Here is a 26,131-nt window from a genome sequence, read left to right as displayed (position 1 = left end):
GAGGTAACCACAGGGCACTTTCATGTAAGAGATGAGCTGTGGGACTTGGCATGTGACTCATGACTAATGGCTCTACCTGGATCATCTAAAATAATTCCAATAAGATATTGTTTGAAATATTCTAATTATCTATATATTTTGATTATGTTTTTTGATGGTTGGGTTTGTTTTGTTTTGTTTTGCTATTTTTTTTTTTTGGTACTGGGGATTGAACTGAGGGATACTTGACCACTGATCCACATCCCCAGCCCTTTTTTATATTTTATTTAGAAACAGGGTCTCACTGAGTTGCTTAGTGCCTCACTAAGTTGCTGAGGCTGGCTTTGAACTCACGATCCTCCCATCTCAGCCTCCCAAGCCACTGGTATTACAGGTAAGCACCACTATTTGTTGACTGATACCTGACTCTTTCTAATTAAGAGGTGATTGGCAATAATACACATGAAGTCATTCAAGCATTAAGCATCAGTTTGGTTTGTACCTCCACTGTCCCTTCTAGCTTCAAGGGTCTCTAGCCAGAGCTTTATTTAAGAACTGCTAAAGGGTAAAAAAAGACCTCCCAGATCTAATGCAAACATCCAACAGAAGTCTAATGTTCCCCTTCCTCTTTTGCCTAACAAAAGTATCCCAAATGTGACAAATCTTTACATTTCAAAATCTAAAGTGAAGAGGCTAAAGAATAGGAACTTATTGCTCCTTGAAAAGTTTATCAAGATTACCTGTGTGGGACGGACGCAGGTCATCAAATACTGAAATCATCATCTCATAGATATGTCCTTCGGCAACCACCTCTGGGTTCTCATAATCCAAATCTTGGGCAACCTTAGAGAACAACATTATTTCAGCTAAAAGGACCAATTTTTTTAATGCACATGTTCTAAGTAATAGAAAAGAGACAAGTGTATGGTTATTTTCATTTCCTACGGATGACACCCAAGACTGGCCGAGGCCGACACAGAAAAATCAACGTTTTGGTGGAACAAAGGGACATCTTAAATTTTCATCCAGAGAAGCTGACTTTTGAGAAAACATCCTGGCAGAGTAAAACAAAACAAAACAAAACAAAAATCAGGATCATATCCGGTCTTCATTTTACCTTAGGAAAAATGTTTAAGAAGAAAAAATATTTTGAACAGGCTTTGGAAGTAATAAAATATTATAAAAACATAATTTATTTCTATTAATGGTAAGTTGCATTGTATTTCAAAAGATATTTATTGGGTACTAATTAGATGCCAATTACAATCAGAGGTACTATGGATATAGAAGTAAATAAGATGAGCCCGCATGGCATTTATAATCCCAGTGGCTTGGGAGGCTGAGTCAAGAGGATTTTGAGTTCAAAGCCAGACTCAGCAAAAACAAGGCACAAAACAACTCAGTGAGACCCTGTCTCTAAATAAAATACAGAATAGGGCTGGGGATGTGGCTCAGTGCTCTGTGCCCCGAGTTCAATCCCCAGTATCAAAAAAGAAAAAAAAGAAGTTAATATACTCAGCCATAAAGAATAATGAAATTATGTCATTTGCCTGTAAATGGATGGAGCTGGAACTATAATTCTAAGTGAAATAAACCAGTCCCAAAATTCTAAAGGCCAAATGTTCTCTAACATGCAGATGCTAACCCACAATGTGGGGGGAGGGATGGAGAATGGAAGGTCACTGGATTAGACAAAGGGAAATGAAAGGAAGGGAGAGGGATGGGAATAGACAGTAGAGTGAATGGGACAGAACTTTCCTGTGTTCATATATGAACACACGACCAGGAAAACTCCACATCATGTCCAACCACAAGAGTGGGAAGTTAGACTCCATGTATGTATGATATGTCAAAATGCACTCTACTGCCACGTATAACTAAAAAAAGTAAATAAATAAAAAATTTAAAATAAGTAAATAAATATGAACCCCTTATAAATGTACACATCCTGCCCTCTAATAAGAGCAACAACCAAACAGACAGTTACAACAAAGTCTATTAAGAGATGTACAACCTATCATGTGAATCCTTAGCAGAGAGAACTAAGCCAGTTAAGGTGGTAAATGAAAGCTCTTAGGAATAAGTGACATTTAATACCTAAAGATAATTATTCAAACATAGAGTTTAATTAGAGATAAGTGATGAATGGAGGTAGTTATTCAGATACAAAGGAAATGTATGCAAAGGCCCAAATCTTGCCTGTCATCCCAGCAGCTCTGGAGACTGAGACAGGAGGATCCTGAGTTCAAAGCCAGCCTCAGCAAAAGTGAGGTGCTAAGCAACTCAGTGAGACCCTATCTCTAAATAAAATACAAAATAAGGCTGGGGATGTGGCTCAGTGGTAAAGTGCCCCTGAGTTCAATCCCTGGTACCACCACCCCCCAAAAAAATCATATTTACAAAACTTCCATCTTCATTCAAAGTTAATTATTTAAAAAAAAATAAAGAACTCAAGAATCCTCTTGGTTCCGGCCTAAACTTCCAAAATACATAATATATGGAAACACTCAGCTTGTACCTTGTGGACTTCATCAAGAAAATGTGGGATAAGAGCCAAAGAAAGAAAAAAGTCATCAATGATTTTCTCAGCTATATTTTCTGGCTAAGGGCAGGAAAGGAGGTTGGTGATATTTGGGATAAGGAACCAAACTGGCACTTTGAAATAAAGACCTCTGGAATTTTGAAGTTAGCTAAGGGATTTCTTCTAGGGATTTCTTCTAATCTTCTAAGGCAGAATGACATGCTGAGAAATTAAAAAAAAAAAAAACACATGTTCATACTCTGGCAATGGAAAGTTTAGCATCTCCAGAGGGTAGATAGAGGAGGGACCCATCAACCACTCCCAAAGCCAGAAGAATAAGCCTTCACCACACATGGAGTCACACAGAATTGTCTCCAAGGAAATCAGGGTGTCTTTTCAGCTTCTGATTTCCCCAGCTAAATAGGAAGTAAATTATTTTGTGCTCATTATAAACAAAGAGAAAATGAGGGCAGACAAGCAGCAAGATAATGAAGGATTCATCCAAATGCCTTCCAGCAAGACAGCAGAGGAGCTGAGAATTCCCCTCTGCTCCTCTTCCAACTCCTTTCCAACTGTGACCACGCAGGCCTCTCACCTCCTGGGGAAAGCTCCCTGGAGCCACAGTAGCTGGGACTTACCCGGATGGAATGTTCAGCCTTTGACACTTGCTCAAAGAGTTGTCCAGAACCGACTGGGCCTGCACTTGGAGCATAATGGATTGCATTAGGAGGCTCATCGAGGTCATGACACGAGAGTTTTGCAACCACGGTGTCTTTTGCAATCACCTCCTGGCCTGTGTACCTGTTTTATTGTTTAGGAAGAAAAAAAAATCATTTTAGATGGACATTCTTCAGAAAGCTAATGCTTTCCCATATCTGCTAGTGTGGGGGGGGATGCCTTGGTGCAGATGTCCCCCTTTATCCTGGAGCAGACAGAGCAGTGACTTTGGTGAGACTTCCTGCTTTGGGGGGACTGTTCCTTTCTTCACCCCAGTGGGCCCTTGCTTGGGATGGGCAGTTCATCGAGGCTTGCATGGGGATCTCGCTTCCCCAAAAGCTTCCTCTCCCTAAATTCTAGTCATCCTTTGACAGTCTTCCCTGTTCCCTGATTACCCACAGTCTTTCCTCTTGACAACTACAACACAGCACCCAGGACTCAGTTGTCTTGTTCCGTGTGTGTGTGTGTGTGTGTGTGTGTGTGTGTGTGTGTGACTGTTGTTTTCTTGTGTATGATTATGTTCTACCTGACTAGGTAGAACATCCTTATAGCAAATGAACGTGACAAATACTCATCCTGTCACCTCCAGGACTCTGGGTAGGTGTTTAGTTAGTCAACTATGATCCTCCTGGAGGAAGGAGAAGGAGATGAAGAGAAGAAGAAAAGATTTCATTTTTGACTGTGCCTAGTCTTGTACTAAACAAATTCCAAGCACAGATCAAATTTGATCCTTATAACCATGGCATGAAGTAGGTGTGATCATCCCCATTGATAAGTTAGAATACTTGGGGCCCCCATGGGACCCCATAAGGTAGGCTAAAGTTTTTTAATTTTTTTTTTTCAGAAATACTGGGGATTGGGCTGGGGATGTGGCTCAAGTGGTAATGCTCTCGCCTGGCATGCGCGTGGCGCTGGGTTCGATCCTCAGTACCACATACAAATAAAGATGTTGTGTCTGCCAAAAACTAAAAAATAAATATTAAAAAAAAATTCTCTCTCTCTAAAAAAAAAACAGAAATACTAGGGATTGAACCCAGTGGTGCCCTACCACTCACTATACTATGTCCCCCAGCTCTTTTTTAATTTTTATTTTGAGATAGGATCTCACTAACTTGCTGAGGCTGGCCTCAACGTTGTGATCCTCCTGCCTCAGCCTCCCAAGTTGCTGGGATTACAGGCATGCCCCTGATAGAGTAAGTAATGTCATTTTAAAAAGAAAAACTGTCTCAGTGGTTCAGGAGGCTGAGGCGGGAAGATCACGAGTTCAAAGCCAGCCTCAGCAACAGTGAGGCAGTAAACAACTCAGTGAGACCTTCTTTGTCTCTCTAAAAAAATAATGTATATATTCAAAAAAGGCTTGGAATGTGGCTCAGTGGCTGAATACCTTGAGTTTAATTATCAGTTTAAAAAAAAAAGAACTGGAGATTAAGGACTTAGGTAAATTACCAAGATCACACAGTTAATAGCCATAGTACCAGAATTCCAAGCTCAGGGCTATGACTCTAAATCTCTAGCCAGTATCATTTGCTAACTGTCAGATTTTGGAAACCCAGCTTGGTCATGACAGACCAACAGGTCATTTTTTGAGGACCATGACATAATGCTGGATAAGAGTCAACTTCATGAAAAACCACATCTAGGTAGGCCAATAAACACGGCACTGCCTTAAACCACTCTGAATTCTTGCCCCTGTCCACCCCCCAACCCCATCTTAGCCCACCTAATCAGATATCGATCACAGAAAGGTGCGTTGTCATTAATGCCACGAACATAGGTCGTCACTGGAATTGCTGCACATCTCTGGTCACCATCACAAGCCTTAATGGAGAAGGACTGAACTCTTGCAAACCCAGCTCTCTCCACATCCAGACGGGTGGCAGTAACCACAGTCCCACGCTCTGCAACGACACAGCACATCTTGCTCCAACTGGCCCAGGATGTCATTTTCAAAATTACTTTATCACATATGTAGCTATGGAGAAGATAAAGTGCGGATTCTGCCCCATTCGTTAGAACTAAGAAGCTGATTCGAAGCGCAGGCACGGTGTTTAACTATTGATGCCAAAATGTACACTTCGTATTAGTTCACTTGTAGCAAAAACAAAACTGGTTTTGGCTTCAGGGAACAGAGAAGAGTCCCTGGAAGAAGAACCCCTTGTTTTAGGATGTGAAGCATGTGTAGGATCAAGAAATGGTAGCAAATAGGAGGAGATTATTGCTGGAGGAGAGAACATCGTAAATGGATAAAAGTACTGGATTATTACTCCTTAAACTCCTATGGACAGGTCTTGAAAAACACTAGGGACAAGGCAACAGTCTAGTTGTTAGCTTGTAGAGTAATAGACACTCAGTCACAAGGATCAGGATGAGGACGGAGAAATAGACAAGGACCAGAGGAAGCAATATCTCCATGGTGAGACAAGATGTCCCGATTGCCACCCAAGGGCAAAGGGAACATCTACAGGGAAGGAAAATAACTCAATTTGACTTCTAGGGAAAAAAATCAATCTAGCTCTTCTAGGGAGATTCCTGCAGGCGTTCAAAGTGAGAACAGAAACCCAGTTAAGAGATCCGCACAGAAATGCTGGTGAGAGGGGATGGTGGCTCTCGGTTGGGGCTCTACCAAAAGCAGAATCTGAGATGAGGATTGGAGGGCAGGTCCTTCATTTGGGAGGTGACCCAGGGCAACGCGGCATGGGGGAAGTGACACAGGGAAGACAAACTCCCACTAAAATGTGCATTATTAAGCAAATTACCACTGTAAGCAAATAGAGCTTAATATCACTGGGGACCTCTGGGAGCCAGTGCAGAACACACAGTCGAAATTGGATCCTGCCAGGGCAAAGAGCTGGAATGTTTGTACTCCCATCCCATTCGTTGGCTGGGAGCTCCCAAGGGGTAGAATTTCTCCATTACTTTCAACCTGCTGTGGGAGGGACTGGGGGGAGCAGCTGTCAGAACCCAAATAATCCCTCAGGCAAAGAAATCTAGATATCGGCAATTGGAAGCCAGGCTTGCTGTACTAAAATGTTACAACCTAAGGAGATATGAATGGGATGATGATGTCACCTGCCACAGTGGCAAAGCCAGCCTCCAAGCTAATGATGACCACCTTTCTTCTCAGCCCTAGAAGCAGCCAGAGATACCTTGCAATCTGACCCGCCCCCCCCCCCCCCCCCCCCGGGCTCATCCACTGCTGATTGGATGAGACGCAAGTGACGCTACTCTAGGAAATCCAATCAGATTATCCCTCGCACACATACACAAATTGACCTTGGAGCAGAGAGAACTGATTGGATGACGCGTGAGTGACCAGGTGTAGGAAGTCCAATCAGAGTCTTCCTAAAAAAAAAAAAAAAATTGACCTGGAAGCCGGGAAAATTGAATTAAATCTCAGAAGATGAGCTGGAAGCTGGAAGAATAAATCAAGTGAAGGTCAAAGGCTGCCCTTTTGTGGCAGCAATGAAGAGCCACGTGTTATCTCATAAGTGAACCAAGAAATACATCTTGCAGAGAATTATTCAACAGACGTGTATGAAGCATATACTGCATGCTTCATATTGGGGCTCTGGCAATCATCTGTACCCTCAAGAAACAATCTGTGGGGAAGATATACATAAAAACAGGTGATTGCAATTGTATATGATACGACAGAATTTGCTGAGAACAGTTGTCAACCCACCTTTATCAACTGCAAAGTAAACATTCTGTGGATCTAGTTCAAAGGTTAAATCTCCCAAGTTATCTTCATCAGTTGCCTGGCATGCTCCAATTGTTTTCCCAATTGGGATTTCTTCATCCAGTGTTATGTTGGCTTTATTGTGCAGAGTTGAGTTTATAGAGGTAACCCTCAAGACAGCGTTTTCAATACTGAATAAACTTTTTTTAAAAAAAAGAGAAGATGAATAGAGTGGCGTTTGCTTGTTGTCTTTTATATAACTTACAAAGCTAAAGGAGTAGGGGATTACAGATAGTAGAGATAGAAATGGAAAGAATGTTCATGACATTGATAGCTGACTTATTTATTGAGCCCTTACCTATAGTTTAAACAAAATTCTAAGCACGTTTCATGAGTTACCTCATTTTTATTTCTCACAGCAGCCCTAGGAAGTATGTCTCCATTTTATGGATGTAGAAACAGAATTTTAAAAATTAAACAGCTTTCAGAAGTAAATATTAAGATGGCTAAGACAGGACTTGACCCCCATGCCTGTTTTGCTCTAGAGGTTGCCATTTATCATTGTTGGGGGGGAGGTTGTTGTTGCTTGTTTGCTTGCTTGAATGAACCCAGGGGTGCTTAATCTCTGAGCCACATCCCCACCCCTTTTTTTTTTTACATCTTATTTAGAGACAAGTTCTTACTAAGTTGTATACAGCATCTCTAAGCTGCTGAGGCTGGCTTTGAACTTGCAATCCTCCTGCCTCAGCCTCCCAAACCACTGGGACTACAGGCATATGCCACAGTACCTGGCAAATGCTGCTGTTTTGATTCACATATTCATTGTGTAATGAAAAAATCAGGTTAACTACCATATCCATCACCTTAAACTTACCATTTCTTCTGTAGTAAAAGCTTCATAGAATTGCTGCCCTTCAACATAGTTTTATAAACTCTCTGGTTTATAATATTAACCAGAATCTCCCTTGAGGGTAGTGATAGATAAGCCAGCCGTCAGAACATACTGCCAAAAACATCTTGTTCTGTTGCAATTACATTTTATCCTTTAAAACTATTTTGCTCTCAATGTTTAAGAATTCTCCTTGGCATCTATATCTTAAGTGGCTGTCTACATTTTACTTGCTTGTTTTTCTTCTCTCCAAAAAAAAATAAATAAATAACAAAATAGAAGAAGAAAGAACACAGAAGAGAAAAACGACATAATCAAATTCAATTTTCAAGGCCAAACTGAAGTATTATGTTTTACATTTTATTTCCTTACCTGCAGGTAAGACTGGGGTCCTTATTGTTGACATTGATGAGGAAAATCTTTAGATTTCCAGTGGTAGAGAGTCCTCCAGCATCAACCACTTTAATAGCGAGTGAAAAACTAAAGGCACAGTCACAAGAAACTCAGCTGAGATTTTATAGTAACAAACAGGCTTTCTCAGAAATAGAACCTACTGTGTTTAACAGACTGGCTATAACAATTGATTTTATCTAGTTAAAATGTTGGTCAAACCATTTATTTTAGTGATTGGAAATGGCTCATGCTTTTGTTAAGAAACAAACTAGTCAAATCGGTTAAAGGAGCAGATGTAAATTTAGAAAATTTTGGCAGGGGAAAACCAGGAATTGAACCCAGAGGTGCTTTACCACTGAGCCACATCCCCAGGTACTCCCTACCCACTTTTTTTTCAATTGTTTATTTTGAGCAGGGTCTCATGAAGTCACTGAGGGCCTTGCTAAGTTGCTGAGGCTGGTTTTGAACTCTTAATCCTCCTGCCTTAGCCTCCTGGGCTACTGGGATTACAGGCTTGAGCCGTAGTTAAAAAAAAAAAAAAAAAATGGAATTACTTAGCATATGGCTATTGGCTATGGTTGCTTCGAATGTTGTTTTTTTTTAATATGGGAAACTGACAGAGGCAAGGAGAAGATGTTATGAACATTTTAAAACAATTTAATAACTGGGAGATCTTAGGATGATAAGATAAATAATAGATTTTAGGTAGAGATGCATACAGCTTTGAGAAATGAGAGTAGTGAAATAAGGAAAATTATTATTTCCTCATATCCATAGACTGATCTCTCATGATCTAGTCTCCCAATTTGCCCTGCACCATCCAGGTTTTACCAACAAAAGTCCCACATCCCAGGAAATTCCTCAGGTCCTGGGCTAATGGTGAGAGTTGGTTAGAGTTAGTTACCTTCTCGGGGGGGGGGGGGGGGGGATCTGTTTTAACTTGAAATCTACTCATATTTGAAATCAAAATGGCTAGTTGTTCTTCTGTTTATAGTAAAAAAACAAATAAATAAAACATTTTAAAAATTAAAAAACAGTTCTCTGTTTCCTCTTCCTAATTTTTCCTACAAGAAGTTGATAAATTTGAGGCAACTCTTGGCAAAACCCACCAAACGGATCCGCTTATAAGAGTAAAGACATTTTAGCTGGGTATGGTGGTACAGGCCTGTAATCCCCATGGCTCACGAGGCTGAGGCAGAAGGTTTTCTCAAGTTCAGAAGCAGCCTCAGCAACTTAACAAGGTCCTAAGCAGCTCAGTGAGACCCTGTCTCTAAATAAAATATAAAAAAGGACTGAAGATGTTGCTCAGTGGTTAAGCACCCCTGGTACAAAAAAAAAAGTAAGGACATTTTAACAATAATTCTTCTGGGAAATCAGAACTCTGAGAATAGGAGCAATAAGAACTGGGTGAGATTCCTACCACTAAGGAGCTAGAGTTCCATTTGGTCTCCCGGATGCTGGAGAGTTAGCTACAAGGAAGGATAAAGATAAGGAGGCGCCCTAATTCTTCCATCAGGATTTAAAGAATTGACAAAAATCAATGAGGAGCCCAAAATTTTATTTATTCCCACTTAAAGGTCAGCTCAGTGGCCCAGAACCTCTGAGAATAAGAAGGAAATTGCAGAATTCTGTGATCTCTGTGTATGGAAGTCTGGTGAGAATGCCTCACAAGCTTTAGCCAAACAGCTGTTTATCCTAATTCTGCAATCAGAGCTTCAATTTTCCAGTGTCAGAGTCTCTGATTTCAAAGACACTAAAAAAATTTTTTTTAAAAAAAAGCTTTCATATTTATGTATCAAGAAAAAGTTTGTTTCATAAACTCCCTTTAATGACTTTGACTTTTATTTGATACCAAATCTTAAGATTTGTAAATATCTTGAATGTACATAATCATTTTTTCCATGAATTATACCAGGCCAAAAAGAAAAGAAAGAAGAAACTATAAAGGACATTATTTATTATCCCTAGAGCTGTTTATAAGATCAGATAATTCACTGGGCATGGTGGCACATACCTGTAAATCAGCGGCTAGGGAGACTGAGGCAGGAGGATCACAAGTAGTTCAAAGCCAGCCTCAGCAACTTAGCAAGGCCCTAAGCAACTCAATGAGACCTTGTCTCTAAATAAAACATAACAAAGGGCTGGGGATGGGGCTCAGTGGTCGAGTGCCCCTGGATTCAATCCCCAGTACCAAAAGAATGTGTGTGTGTGTGTGTGTGTGTGTGTGTGTGTGTGTGTGTGTGTCTGATAATTCAAAGAATTATCGGACATGGGGTAGACTTTGGGATCAAGGCTGATTTCTCATCGTATGAAGATAATTCAAATTCAGGCATACTTCTCTGCTGACATTGTGGGATTGGCAAAAGCACATATGTCACTTCCATATTCTGAACCTTTTTTACTGGGAGATCATCCATATGTGTGTGGGCACCTAGTCTCTGCTGGGACTTTGCTCCTAACGATGCTAACTCAGGATATATTTCTTTCTCAGCTTTCTTAATGGGGAACAATCTCTTGTGAGATTCAGGAGCAATTTGATTGGAATGCCTGAAAGTTTCATTTCCTTTTCCTGTGATGCACTTTGATGCAAAATGTATAACTAAAAAGGGTGGTCATAAAAAAACATTGTAGAAATAAAAAAAGTCATTGTAAAAATAAAAATAATAACTTGAACCAGTGCCTACCCCTTGGCAGACATGGAGGATACAAGAGAAGACGTCCATGACTTAAGTTTCCGAATATGTTGATCACACCATGAATGAATTCTGCAATCCAGGTATCCAGAGAGAGGTTCCCTCCCACTTCCACCACAGTTGGAAACATCACCACTGAAATAATGTTGATGTTTCACTCTGAAGAAATATGGGCAAAGCAGACAGGGGCCAGTTGCCAAGTCCAGCACCTGTATCACAATGGTGCAATTGTAGTTCAGTATACTGATTTTTATTTTTATGGTGGTACTGGCGATTGAACCCAGGGCCTTGCACGTGCTAGGCAACTGCTCTACCACAAGCTACATCCCCAACCCTTGTTATTGCATTTTGAGACAGGGTCTTGCTAAGTCGCCCAGGCTGACCTAGAACTCACCTTTTGCCTAAGCCTCTCAAATAGTTGGAATCATAGGCCTGTGCCACCTCTGATTTCATTTTTTTTTTTTTTTTGGTACCAGGGATTGAACCCAGGGGCACTTAGCCACTGAGCCGCATCCCCAGCCCTTTTTTATATTTTATTGAGAGAAAGGGTCTTGCTAAGTTGCTTAGGGCCTCAACAATTCACTGAGGCTAGCTTTGAACTTGCTATTCTCCTGCCTCAGCCTCCTGAACCGCTGGGATTGCAGGAGTGTGCCAGTTCTGATTTCATTTTAAGACATCTCCAAGGCACCTTTATTTTGGGGAGTACATTAAGACTGGATGGGGAGAAATATTTCACAACAGAGAAATAGGAACCAAAGGACCCACATTACAAGTGAAAACCCAGGAGCACTCTTTACCTTCTGGTTTCACTCTCAAAGTCAAAGCCCGATGCTGTAGAAATGGTCCCGATGCTGTCGATTGTGAAGCCAGAACCCTCCGGGGAAATGAAGTACTGTTTTATTGGACAATAAAGAGAAAGAAAAATATTGGAGCAATACAGCTGATTCCCTGGAGAGATTCCTCATGCCACCAAGTACCCGGCCTTGCTGCTCACTTGCAGCCGGCTCTATATGGGATGGATGCTCAGTAAATGCTCACTATGATACCATGATGAAGGAGGGGGGAAGAGGAGCTTGAGGAAGAGGAGGAGGAAGAGGAAGAGGAGGAGAAAGGAGAAAGGAAGAGGAGAAGGGGTGGGGAGGAGGAGGACCCTGTCTCTAAATAAAATGTAAAAAGATGTGACTCAGTGGTTAAAAGCACCCCTGGGTTCAATACCTGGTACCAAATAAATAAATAAAAAGAAAAATGAGTTGCATTTAGAAAAGCATGCTGACTCTCCCCTGAGAACAGGGATAAATGTGTTAGTTTATTAGTGGTGAGGATGGACATTTTTTTGTTAGGGATCAAGATGTGTAGAAAGAAACAGAAATGAAATACTGGAACATCTGCTCCCCTGACTGTATGTCTTATGAAGGCACTTTTCATTCATACTACCTTTCAGTGACTCTATCAGGTTCTTCCAATGCATCGTCTTTTGACTCTCATAACTCTATGTCACAGGTACTGAGATTATCCCATCTCACAGATAGGAACGCTGAGGCTTAGAAGATTCAAGAGGTTTAGCCCCAGCCTGAGAGCTGAGGTTTCCGAAACTTCGTCTATTGCTTTTCTGCTCCCTGTATTGCATTTGTAAGGGAAAGCTCTTGCCAAAGAGGAAAGATAAGGTCAGGGTTTCTAATGCAGGTGAGAATCAAACGATAACAAAAAGCCAGGGTAAAAAAAAAAAAAAAAAATCCATGAGAGGATTAATATCGGAAGTTAATTATACCAGTGCTACTGACTTCATCATTGTATATACCCAGAGATAATTTAATAGAGAAGATTAAACCCAGGAGGATTGCAAAGTTAAGTACCCAAAAAAAATCATTTGAAGAAATTAGTGACCTTTAAATTTATTGATTTTGTCATGAATCATCGTGTTCTGATTAATTTAATTTACACCTTTCCCTTTCTACGCCTATAAATAAGATGGAATTGATCTCTGCTGTTTCTGTAGAACAATGTAGAATATTAGTATTCAGGAACTGCCTGCAAATCTATCACATATTTACTTTTAGGGGCAAACACAGGAATAATGGTGTCTGCCTCATGGAGGAAAGACGGGGATGATTGGTAGTTAAATTACCCCGGGAGTGCTCACAAGCCCAAGGTCTGGTTCTATAAAAATATATGTGATTTTTTTTAAAAGACATCCGCTTTTATATTTGCAACAACTCAAAATTCAGAATTCCAAAGTTAATTTCAGCGTTACACTGTTGTGAACAACTGTTTGAAACAATGCACCCTGCGAACTACATGTTATGAGGTTTGATTTTGCACAAAATGAAGTATTCTTTAAATTTAAAAAAGAAAAAAAAAATGGATGGCACTGATATGAACAAACTCCTTCGGAGAAGCAGGAGAGGTTTGGAGATGGCGGTTGCTAGGCAGCCAGGGCCATCAGTGGGAAAGCCACCTAAATGAAAGATGTCCCGAACAGGAAAGCAGCTCACAGGATGAGAAATTAACTCTCTGGAGCCAGGCAACTGAAGATTCATTGTCACGGGGTTTGTTTTGTTTTGTTGTTCCTCATTTTCTCGGTAATGACACCATCAACTAGAAAAGAACAATTTCAGCCATCAAAATAACAGTGGTGTCAGGCGCAGTGGCCCACGCCTATAATCCCAGTGGCTGGGGAGGCTGAGGCAAGAGGATCCAGAGTTCAATTTAGCAAGGCCCTGAGCAACTCAGGGAGACCCTGTCTCTAAATAAAATACAAAATAGGGCTGGGGATGGGGCTCAGTGGTCGAGTGCCCTGAGTTCAATCCTGGTACCCCACCCCACCCCCCCAAAAAAATAAATAACAGTGACAACACTACTCCCAGGTCCTGAGGGGTAAGAACAAATAAGGAGTTGGGGAGGCAGGGAGACTTCAGTCCTTCTGGAAGGACTTATCTTCAGAATCCACTTTATTCTCTTCTCTGAAAGGCTTGTTTGGGACTATTTGCTCTCACAGTAGCTCAAGGATTGGAAATATCAGAACCTGCCCTTCAGGCCAAACAGAGTAAAGAGAGTTCAAGCCTCAACAACTCAAGTCTCCTTTGAGAGCAGGGACTTAGAAACAATGGCTGAATTCTTCAGGGCTCTCCGCACCATTAAAATAAAAACAATAATATCTGTGATGGGGACCTATTGTTCTGATTGTGTGCATTTTTCTTGATTTATCTCACTCAACCTTTTTTTTTTGTACCAGGGATTGAACCCAGGGGGTTACCTTTTTATATTTTATTTACAGACAGGGTCTCGCTGAGTTGCTTAGGGCTTTGCTAAGTTGCTGAGGCTGGCTTTGAACTCGTGATCCTTCTGTCTCGGCCTCCTGAGCCACTGGGAGTACAGGCGTGTACCACTGCCCCTAGCTATCTCACTTAACTCTTGAAATGATGCTGAGATTGGTACTCCTCTTAGCCCTACATTTCAAAAGAGGAAACCAAGGCTTGCAAACATTGAAGAAATGGCTCAAGAATACAGATCTAGTCTTCCTGGGAGAAAAGAAAGATGTCTATTTTTTTTTAATTTTTTAAAAAATTTTATGAATTTATTTATTTATTGGTATCAAGGATTGAACCCAGGAGCACTTAACCACAGAGTCACATCCCCAACTCTATTTATTTATTATTTATTTTATTTAGAGTCAGGGTTTCACTATGTTGCTTAGGGTCTCATTAAATTGCTGAGGCTGGCCTTGAACTCATAATCCTCCTGCCTCAGTTTCCCAAGCCCCTGGGATTACAGGCATGCACCACAGCACATGGCTATTTTTTAAAACATTACAATTGAACCTACTTTTTAAATGTTGCAGGTAGAGACTAAAGAATCTACATGGGTGAAAACATAATTATGGAGCAGCTCAGTGTTACTGTTTACAGAGGAAGAGAGGGAACTGAGGGGAGAAAGAGGGAAGGGAAAGACCAGGTAGTCTGAAATGGAGCCCTGAGAAAACTGAATATCACAAGGCCCAGCAGAGGAGGATGAACCAGGAAACAAAACGAGAAAGCATAGTGAGAAGGGCAGGAGAGCCAGGCACAGTGGCACATGCCTCTAATCCCAGCCGGAGGATCATGAGTTCAAAGCCCCCCTTGGCAACTTAGTGAGGCCCTGTCTCTAAATAAAATATTAAAAATGTGATTCTGCAACATGCACCCTTGGAAAAATGAGAAAATATATCCCATCTATGTATGATATATCAAAGTACATAAATGCATTCTACTGTCATGCATAACTAATTAAATCAAATTTTTAAAAAATTTGGGGATGTGGCTCAGTGGTTAAGTGCTCCTGGTTTTAATCCCTGATACAAAAGAAAATAAAAAAGAAAAAGGTAGGAGAAAAATTAGGAGTGTTTACTATCACAAAATAATATTAATATTAGCTAATAATTATTGAGTGCTTCATGCCTAGTACTTTACTTGCATTACCTCATTTAAGGTAGAACCTAACGATAACTCTATTATAAATAAAGAAACAGAGGGACCCAGAGCTCTACCAGGATTCCAAAGAGGGTCAAAGCTCAAGTCCTCTCCTAAGCTGGCTCATTGCAAGCTGTGCTGTTCCATGTCTACCTTGGTTTGACCCAGGGAAGAAATGGCTTTCTTAGGAAGCATTAATACAGAGTGTGATCCGGACCGACTTGTTTTCAAACAGCCAAATATGTTGTGTTCATTTTAAAGCAAAAAGATTGGCTAATGATTGCTGATCTGCTACAAAACCTTTTATTGGAGAGGTGCAGGGTTTTTTTTCTTTTTAAAATTATTATTATTATTTGTTCTTTTTAGATATACATGTCAGTAGTGTTTTTTGTTTTGTTTTGTTTTGTTTTATTTTTGGTACTGGGCATTGAACCCAGGGACGCTTGACAACTGAGCCACATCCCCAGCCATATTTTATATTTTATTTAGAGACAGGGTCTCACTGAGTTGCTTAGCACCTCACTAAGTTGCTGAGACTGGCTCTGAACTCTCTCGATCCTCCTGCCTCAGCCTCCCAAGCCACTGGAATTACAGGCATGTGCCACCACCCCCCAGACAGTAGAATGTATTTTGACATATTATACATACGTGGAGTATAACTTATTCTAACTAGGATCCCATTCTTGAGGTGTTACATGATGTGGAGTTACATTGGTTGGGTATTCATAAATGAACACAGGAAAGTTCTGTCCCATTCATTCCACTGTCTTTCCTATTCCCATCCCCCTCCTTTCCATTAATTACCATTGTCTAATCCAATGCACTTCTATTCTCTCCGCCCCTTACTGTGTGTTAGCATCTGCATATCAGAGAGAACATTTAGCCTTTGGTTTATTGGGATTGGCTTATTTCACTTGGCATGATAGTCTCCAGTTCCATCCATTTACCAGCAAATGCCATTATTTCATTCTTCTTAATGGCTGAGTAATACATACACCACATTTGATAGATATATCATTTAAGAAGAGAGCTTCAAACTATAAAACAGATAAAACTCCAGACACAGTAATTATTGTAGAATAGACTTGCATGTTCATCCTAGGGCTATGCAGAAAGTACTAGCACTTTACCCTGAGCATTTGCTAAGACAGAAGTACCACGGATCTTGTGCATGACCTTGAAAGTTGTTGAGGTTTCTCATAACATCTTGTTACTTTCCTCCAAAGTATAAGAGCACTGTCTTACATTCACTTTATAAGCGATAGAAATAGTTTTCCACTTACACACTTCCACAGGACCGCTAAGAGTCCTTGATCTACTTAAAGCAAACTTCTTTATGATTCTAATACATTATCCCAATATCTAGTTAATATACCAGCCCTCGAGCTGGTATATCATGTGCAATTTAGCAGTTTGCTTCAGCCACCTTAGTTTTGGACATGTGTCTTAAGGGTTTCCCCAGAAACCGCCCCTGAGATGAAAATGTATGTGCAGGTGATTTAGTAAAAGCTTCCAGAAAATTGGTGAAGACGGAGAAGAGGAGGAAATCAAGAAAAAGTGTGATGATCTCAGAGTCCCAGGGAGACGGTTTCAGGAGTCTATGCTAAGCCCCAGAGCTGTCAATCAAGGAAAGGGAAAGAGATGTAACTTCTCAGGTACCTCTTGCTCTTTCAGCCTGTAAGAAACACACAGAAATGTTCTCATGGCTGAATAAAGTAAAAGCACAGTGGAGGTGGTGAGAGCCACATGCCCAACAGGAAGAAAATGGTGAAATGGGATCCAACAGGATGTGGGAAAAAGTACCACTGCGTATGTTTCTGTCATTTTGGGGGGCGGGGGGGGGAGGTTGGTTTTTCTATGGAAGGGGGTTGCTAGGAATTGAACCCCAGGGGCACTCTACCACTGAGCTATAACCCTAGCCCCAGCTCCAGCCCCAGCCCCAGCCCTGTTTATTTTTCATTTTGAGACAGAGCCCAGCTAAATTGCTGAGGCTGGCCTTTACCTTTTGATCCTCTTGCCTCAGCCTCCTGGATTTGTGGGATTACAGGCGTGAGCCACCACACCCAGCTAAAACTTCCTTTGTCACAGAAGCTGAAATAAATATTTGGTTGAATCATGCTAGAAAGCAGAGTTGGTCCCTACGTTTATAAATCAATTATCTTAGATGTAACATTTAATTTTGCCCCATATGCTTTAATAAACTGATAGAAACTGGGCTTCTTTTCAACTCTGAATTGATTGGTTAGGGCTACCAACGCATTGTAGGCAGAAAAAAAAAAAAAAAGTGAGCTCAGGGTGGAGAAGTGCCATATTCAATTAGTGATGCCTGCTACCAGCAAGTGAGAAGGCATCCCAGGACTGTCAGGAAAGATGTTCAAGATCCTATTAAAATGTTCAGGGAGTTTTTAAAGATACAGGCACCTGAGCCCCCTCCAGAAATCCTGTTTTAATTGGTCTAAGGGGCTTTGGCATCTGTGTTTGTTAAAAAAAAAAAAAAAATTCCACTTGATTCTACTGTTGCATTCAAGGTAAAGAACTGTGGGAACATTTAGCACTAATTACCTTGCTATTTTCCCATTGTCCCAACAAATGTTTTCAGGAATACTTTAATGAAACAAATCCTCCTAAAAAAATATATTTTATTATAATTCCTTTTTTAGTCTTGCAAAAAAATTCTTTTCCAACATGAACAACAAAATATTTTTGTTCTGTCTTTTCCTTGTTGGGTCTTCAACAAAGTGGTGGCTTTGAACAGACCAAATCTTTGTTCATTGGATTTGTGCGAATGGGCTGAAATTATTGACTTCTTTATACACATCCCTTCAATAATCACGCCCAGGCACATTTATCTCTATAAGACAATAGGCTTAACATTTAGAAAATACCATCAGAAGCCAGCGCAGTTGCACACACCTGTAATCCTAGCCACTCAGGAGGTTGAGGTAGGAGGATTGCCAAGTTAGAAGCCAGCCTCATCGATTTAATGAGACCCTAAGCAACTCCGCGAGACTCTGCCTCAAAATAAAAAAATATATATAAAGTCCTGAGGATGTGACTCAGTGGTTAAGTGCCTGTGGGTTCAATCTCCAGTCCCAAAAAATAAAAATAAAAAAGAAAGAAAGAAAAGTAAGCATCATCAGAATGTATATACTTGTAATTTGTAAAGCAAAACTAGTAATAATGTACACTGAATGCTCAGTGTACATTGCCCTTTGCAAGATGACATAGCAATGGGGTGACTACTGGCTATGAAATGTTACAAACTCGCATGCCCTCTTGTGGAGAGTGTTGCAAGCTTTGCAATTATAAAGAAACACTGCCCCTAAAATATATGTATTAAGAGCAACATTGTAGTTTTCTCTGATCCTCTGCCTTTTGTGTGGAGGAGTGAAGACATTTCCTAGATAATTAAAGCTTTTTTTAAAAACCCCTTTTGCCCAATTACATATCTAAAATTGTTTCTTAGTTTGAATAACTCAGATTAGTACCTCCATGCTCAAATTCATTTGGCAAGCCTATGACTAAACTAAATGATTCATCACATTCCAGAATTTTTCAAGAAATTTTATAGTGTATGACTTAAACTCCCCCCGACACACACACATATTCTTTCTCTTTTGAAGTGGGGTTCCAGTCGAAGACCAGGACACTAGGTACAACTCAGAAATGAAATGAATCCTTCCAATGATTCTGCAAACACTTCTTTTTTTGTTTTTTTGTCTGTTTGGTACCAGGGATTGAACCCAGGGACTTGACCACTGAGCCCAGCCCTATTTTGTATTTTATTTAGAGACAGGGTCTCACTGAGTTGCTTAGGGCCTCACCATTGCTGAGGCTGGCTTTGAACTCATGATCCTCCTGCCTCAGCCTCCTGAGATGCTGGGATGACAGGCATGCACCACCACACCCATCCAAACACAGTCTCCTGTGATGAAGACCAGGGCCCACTGCCTGGTTATGTGAAGGAAAAACACAAAAACACATAATACAATTTTGTAAGAGCATTGAAATATCCATCATACCACAACTCAATTAGGTAAAAGCACGTCATTGCTGTGTTAACTGCATTCAGCAGCCCGAAGAATGTTTTTAGTAGATGCAAACATTTTTCCTTTTCATAAGTGTGAGCAAAGAGTTGTGTAGGCAGGCAACACCCAGGTGAGGTGATGTCATGTGAATGTCAAAACACTCGTTTGTTTTGGTGGCTGTTGACTTTGCACAGGTTAATCATTGCCAAATCTTCATTTTCTTTCCCTGAGTAGTCTTAAATTATGGGTTCCTGGGTAGCAACTCCTTGGAGGATGACCCTCCTACACACACACACAAACACACGTTCTCCCCCTTAACACTGAGCACAGCTGTGGTTTATTGTTGTGGTTGTTGGCTTATTTTGTTTTTTGGTACCAGGGATAGAACCCAGAGGTGCTTAGCCCCTGAGCCCCATCCCCAGCCTTTTTTATATTTTATTTAGAGACAGGGTCTCACTGAGTTGCTTAGGTCCTTGCTAAGTTGCTGCAGGTGGCTTTGAACTCATGATCCTCCTGCCTCAGCCTCCCGAGTTGGATTCTAGGCCTGTACCACTGTAAGCTGCATAATCAATCTTTTTTGCTTCTGGACAATAAGTTCCATGAGGACAGGGATTTTTGTCTGTTTCATTCACTCCTAAAGCCCTCCTGCTTAGAACATTATTTGGCACTATTAAGTACCCAATAAATAATTCCTAGTTTGGCAAAAAATAAAATAAATATGTCACTGTTATTTCCAACCTCTTTGCCCATGTCCCCTTAGACAGTGTCTTCCTCCCATTTTATAAACTGCAGATAAAGCCCAGTTCTCTACGCATATTCTTTTTTATTTTTATTTTTTGCATTTTTAGGGGTACCAGAGATTAAACTCAGGGGCACTCAACCACAGAGCCACATCCCCAGCCCTATTTTATATTTTATTTACAGACAGGGTCTCACTGAGTGGTTTAGGGCCTCAGTAAGTTGCTGAGGCTGGCTTTGAACTCACGATCCTCCTGCCTCAGCCTCCCCAGCCCCTGGGATTACAAGCATGAGCCACCGCATCCAGCCTCCACTCATATCCTTGATGCCACGACCCACTGCCCACTCCAGGGCATCACAGTGGCCATGACCACCAGTCTCAGTTGCATTATTCATTTTCTTCTTTCAGCTGGATTGTCCCCTTCTGCATAAAACATGTTATAATATTTCTCATCTTTCCAAAGTGAAAATTTCACTCAGATCTACATTCTCCTCCAGGTACTGTCCAATTTCTTGGCTCTGCTTTTCAGGAAAATTCTTTGAAAATTGTCCCTGCCCACTACGCCTATTCACCCCATCTCACAGTCCCTTGATGCCTCTCCAACCAAACTTTCTGTCTCCTGACTCCACTGTGCAAACTCACTTCTCAAGGACACCAAAGCTCTCCATCCACTCCTTCTCAGGGCTCCTGCTGGGCGCCACACACTTTCCTGAGTTCTAGCAATTCACATATCACCACATTCAATGATCGGGTGTCTCCGTTCTCAGCTACCTGGACAGCTCAATAGTGCTAGATCAATCCCTCCTTCCTGAAATACATTTTTAAATTCTTTTTAAAATGTTGTTCTAGTTAGTTATACAGGACAGTAGAATGCATTTTGACACATCCTACATAGATGCAGTATAACTTCTCATTCTTCTGGTTGTACATGACGTAGAATCAAACCAGTGGTGTAATCATATGTGCTCATAGGGTAATAATGTCCCATTCATTCCACTATCCTTCCTTTCCCCACACCCCTCCCCTCCCTTCACTCCCCTCGGTCTAATCCAAAGTACCTCTGTTCTTCCCTAGAGCCCCCTACCTTATTGTGAATTAGCATCCACATGTCAGAAAAAACATTTGGCCTTTGGGTCATGGGATTGGCTTATTTCTCTTAGCATGATATTTTACAGTTCCATCCCTTTACTGGAACATGCCATAATTTCATAAGGCTGAGTAATATTCCATGGTGTATATATACCACAATTTCTTTATCCATTCATCTGTTGAAGGGCACCTAGGTTGGTTCCATAGCTTAGCTGTTGTGAATTCAGCTTCTATAAACACTGACATGGCTGCATTCCTGTAGTGTGCTGATTTTAAGTCCTTTGGGTATACACCAAGGAGTGGGATAGGTGGGTCAAATGGTGGTTCCATTCCCAGTTTTCTGAGGAATCTCCATACTGCTTTCCACGGTGGTTGTGCCAATTTGCAGACCCACCAGCGATGTATGAGTGTACCTTTTCCCCACATCCTCTCACCCTGCACAAAACTCAACTCAAAGTGGATCGACACTTAAACACTAGAACAGAGACCCTGCCCCTAACAGAGGAAAAAGTCAGCCCAGATCTCCATGTCGGCTTAGGAACCGACTTCCTTAACAAGACTCCTAAAGCACAAGAAGTTAAGATCAAGAATCAATGAATGGAATAGAATCCAACTAAAAAGCTTCTTCACAGCAAAGGAAACAATCAATGACATGAAGAGAGAGCCTACAGAATGGGAGAAAATCGGAAATACATTTCTTTGTGGACTTCTGGTAGATATTCTACTTTCCTAATTCTCCTTTGACCTGACTAGTCCTGGTCAGCCTCATTTTCTCAAGCCTTCTCCTCACCTGTCAGTGTTGGGACACCCCCATACTTCATCCTTGAGCCTTGTCTGGACCCACACTTGTTCCCTGGGCATCTCATGTCTTGGTCTGTAGATCCCATTTGCAAGCTGATAACCCCACATTAATATTCCTGCTCAACTCCAAGTTGGTTGGTTGGTTGCTTTTTAATCTGTTGCTACTCCTGCCAGATACCTAATTGGCTTCTTAGTCTCAACTTGCCCCAAACAGTTCACTGGCTGCTCTTCCCAAACCCCATTCTTCTTCCATGAGTGGCTCAGGCCCAAATCCAAGAAGCTGTCTTACCGCCTCCCTCTCCCTGACACTCCACGTCCAATTTGTCTACGGATCTGTCAACATTGCCTTGGAAATGTAGGCAAACCGCTGACGTGTTTAGGAATGAAGGAGAGCTTTGTTGGCAACTCACAGGGCGGGGGGGATGTAGCTCACTGGATCAGTGAACCCTGAACCTGGAGTCAATCCCCAGTCAAACCCCTCCCTGTCAAAAAAAGCAGCTTACTATGAACCACTTCAATAGAATAGAAGGGACTGGAAATCAATTCAAGAATGGACAGCTGGGAAATCATACAGATACGGTAAAATAGTCACCGGAGGCTACTGGTGGGTGTGTGGGTGATCACTCCATTGGTCAACTCTTTCAACTTTTCTGTACATTGGAAATGCTTAATAATAAAATATTTGGGGAAATAAATAAAAATCAATGATTCCTCCCCATCCCAATTGCCACCTTCTAGACCGAGGTGCCATCGTCTCTCACACCATCATCGCTCACCTTGATTATTTATTGCTGTCAACTCTAAACAGTTCTCCTGCTTGCACTTTTGACTTTTTAGAGTCCATTTTCTCTAAACAGAAGGTAACTTGATCTTTTATGTAAATAAGAGCATGTATTCCCCTATCCAAAGATTTCCAAGGGAATCCCATATCCATCAAAACAAAAGGCAGGAGTTGGGGTGGTGGCTCAGTGGTAGAGGACTTGCCTGGCAAGTGTGAGGCACTAGGTTCGATTCTCAGCACCACATATAAATAAATGAATAAAATAAAGGTCTATGAACATCTAAAAAAAATTTTTTAAATGCAAAGTCTTTTTCAACATTTATGTATCTCCAATATCAACTTTGTAACTTCAACTCATTCTTTGCTTTGCAGACATATTGATATCTTTGTAGTACCTTAAAAGGGCAAAAACTGTTCTCTCCCAAAAGTTTTTCAATGGACAAAGAATTTGAATACATATTTCTATAAAGAAAATGAGAGTGGTAGTGCATGCCTGTCATCCCAGCAGCTCAAGAGGCTGAGGCAGGAGGATCACGAATTCAAAGCCAGTCTCAGCAATGGTAAGGCACTAAGCCACTCAGGGAGACCCTGTCTCTAAATAAAATACAAAATAAGGCTAGGGATGGGGCTCAGTGGTTAAGTGTCTCCGCATTTAATTCCTGGTTCCAAAAAAGGAGGCGGAGTCAATAAATCTAAATACATATTCTGGAGTAAAAAGATATAGAAATGACCAACAGGTAAATATTTAGAAAATGTTCCACATCACTGATCATCAGGGAAATCTAAATCAAAACCAAAATGAGCTATCACCTCAGCCCAGTGAGAATGACTATTATCAAAAAGTCTAAAGGTAACTTGTGGAGGAAAGAGAACTCTTACACACTGTTTATGGGCATTGGTATGTATATTGTGGCAAATAGTATGGCGTTTTCTCAAGAAAGTTAAAAAGAGAATGACCCTACGATCCAGCAATCTAACCTTGGGGTATAATCTGAAGAAATAAAATTAGTATGTTGAAGAGATATCTACACAGTTATGTTTACTGCAGCACCTATTCACAACAGTGAAGAGCATTGGAATCAACCTAAATGTCCATCAACTGATAAAGTAAATGTGGCACATCTACACAAGGAATACTATTCAGCCATAAAAAATGCTGTCCTGTCATTTGCAGTAACATAGATGAAACTGGAGATTGTGAAGTTTCATAAGTCAGACCCAGCAAGACAAGTACCCTGTGATGTTATTTAAAGAAAAATATTTAAAAACTGATCTTCTAAGAAGAAGTTGGGAATAGAATTGGGGTTACTGGAGGCCAGGAACAGCAGTAGTGGGAGGGATGGGAATTTTGATGGATAATAAGCTAGAATTGATGATAGTAAGCTAGGAGCAAGAAGTTCTAGTGTACTGTTGCATAGTAGGGTAACTCTAGATAACACTAATGGGCTATGCAACTTGAGTCGGTCATGGTGGTACATGCCTATAATCCCAGCGGCTTGGGAGGCTGAGGCAAGAGGATCACGAGTTCAACGCCAGCCTCAGCAACTTAGTGAGGCCCTAAGCAACTCAGTGAGACCCTGTCTCTAAATAAAATACAAAAATGGTCTGGGGATGTGGCTCAGGGGTTAAGCACCCGTGGGTTCAATCCCTGGTACCAATAATAATAATAATAATTAATAATAATTTTGAAAGTTTTTATAAAGACAAATGTTTAAGGAGATCAATTTAAGCATTATACAATATATACATGTAAAGAAATTGTATGTTTTCTCTTCTTTGCAACCCTGAGACCTAATACATTCTCAGAGTAATTATGGCTCATAGAAGAAATAGACTCCTATTTATTAATTTTGCCTACAAAATATGTACTGGAAAGACAGGACCTAATATTTCCAACGCTGGATGCATTCTGCCTAGTTGATGTATGTTTCTTCACACCTGTGAAACATAAAAATGGAAGACTAGAGGCTATTCAAAGGAAAGGACAGAGGCCTTTTTTTTTTTTTCCAAAATGATTGCACTTTAAACAATCCATCAAAAGCAGAATGACCACCTCAAATTGTAAAGCAAAAAATTTACATATTCTGGTTTCTAATGCCATAGACTCATCTTTTTTCTTCCCTTTTATGTTTGTTTTACAGCTGAGTTATAAAATAGGAGTATATAATTAAAATCCTCAGACCCATAATTATAAGCTCGGCTGCAGAATAATTGTTGAGCCTTTTGATGATTCCGCCGCTAATTATGCCCCTTAGAAATTCCAAATATCACTTTCCCATAAAAAGCTGATCATTGTCAGCCTTCAGTCAACACACTTGACTGATGGGAAGATAATGTTTATTTCCACATGTTTATCGGTGGCCTACCCTGACTTGGTACCCTTATTTTACTAAGGAGGGAAAGATAATGAGTCCATAGATGTAGATTTATATTTATCATTGAGTGGCACATTTGTTTTTCTCCTTCACAAACTACCATGAAACTTTCAGAAATTGCTCCTTATTTGAAACTTTTTAAATCTCTCCAGTAAGTTATTAGGATGTAGATTTGGTAGATTACGTCCTAATATCTGATGCCTCAAAGAAAATAAGTGTCTGTTAATTGAATGCTAGCATATGTTCGAAGATCTATGTTCGGAAATGTGTCACTAATTTGGGGGGTACTTTGAATCAGCTATTCTACCTTGAATTGCAGACATGAAACCCTGTTTTGTGGAAATATCCCTGTCACATTCTAATCTCGCCCTTCCTACTCTCCACCTGCTCTTGCCCCTCCCCCACTGCCCCACTGCAAATGCTTGTCCAAAAAAATACTGAGCCCATTTTCATAAGATGCTGTTTCTGTATACACTTGAAGGCACAATACCTTACTTTGAAAGATATCTTTTAAGGAATGAATTTATTTCACCATTAAGAAACAAACAAACAACAACAACAAAAAAAAAATCCAGGCACAGTGGTGGCGCATGCCTGTAATCCCAGCGGCTAGGGAGGCTGAGGCAGGAGGATCTTGAGTTCAAAGCCAGCTTCAGCAATGATAAGGCCCTAAGCAACTCAGTGAGACTTTGTCTCTAAATAAAATACAAATTAGGACTAGGGATGGGGCTCAGTGGTTGAGCGCCCCTGAGTTCAACTCCTGGTACCCGCCACCAAAAAAAAAATTAAGACATATTTGACAATTAAAATAGCATAAAGGGGTGTGCAACTTGATGACTTGGTATAATTTCACTAGATATAGAATTCTTTTTTAATTTTATGAGAATTCTTGCTGGTTGTTTTTTTCTCTCTCTCTCTCTCTTCCTTTCAATATTTTATTCCACTCTTTTCACTTGCCTGGTTTCTAATGAGAAGTCTGCTGTAATTATTATCCTTATCTCT

General features: G+C 40.7%; 1 protein-coding gene across 1 annotated transcript in view; it reads right to left on the bottom strand.

Moving 5' to 3' along the window:
* The window catches only part of LOC113189183 (cadherin-related family member 3-like), a 61,681-nt gene that overhangs the window by 20,541 nt on the left and 15,009 nt on the right, over window positions 1-26,131 (bottom strand). Inside the window, exons 6-11 of the mRNA XM_077796472.1 lie at window positions 11,669-11,763; window positions 8,158-8,265; window positions 6,900-7,096; window positions 4,938-5,115; window positions 3,139-3,301; window positions 720-822 (exon numbers count right to left, since the gene is read on the bottom strand). Of these exons, the coding sequence (XP_077652598.1) occupies window positions 720-822; window positions 3,139-3,301; window positions 4,938-5,115; window positions 6,900-7,096; window positions 8,158-8,265; window positions 11,669-11,763 (844 nt within the window). The remainder of the gene's footprint in view (window positions 1-719; window positions 823-3,138; window positions 3,302-4,937; window positions 5,116-6,899; window positions 7,097-8,157; window positions 8,266-11,668; window positions 11,764-26,131) is intronic.

Source organism: Urocitellus parryii, chromosome 3 (genome assembly GCF_045843805.1).
Source record: "Urocitellus parryii isolate mUroPar1 chromosome 3, mUroPar1.hap1, whole genome shotgun sequence".
Lineage (NCBI taxonomy): Eukaryota > Metazoa > Chordata > Mammalia > Rodentia > Sciuridae > Urocitellus > Urocitellus parryii.
The sequence above is the reverse complement of the archived record's forward strand: the minus strand, read 5'-3'. Positions and strand labels throughout refer to the sequence as shown.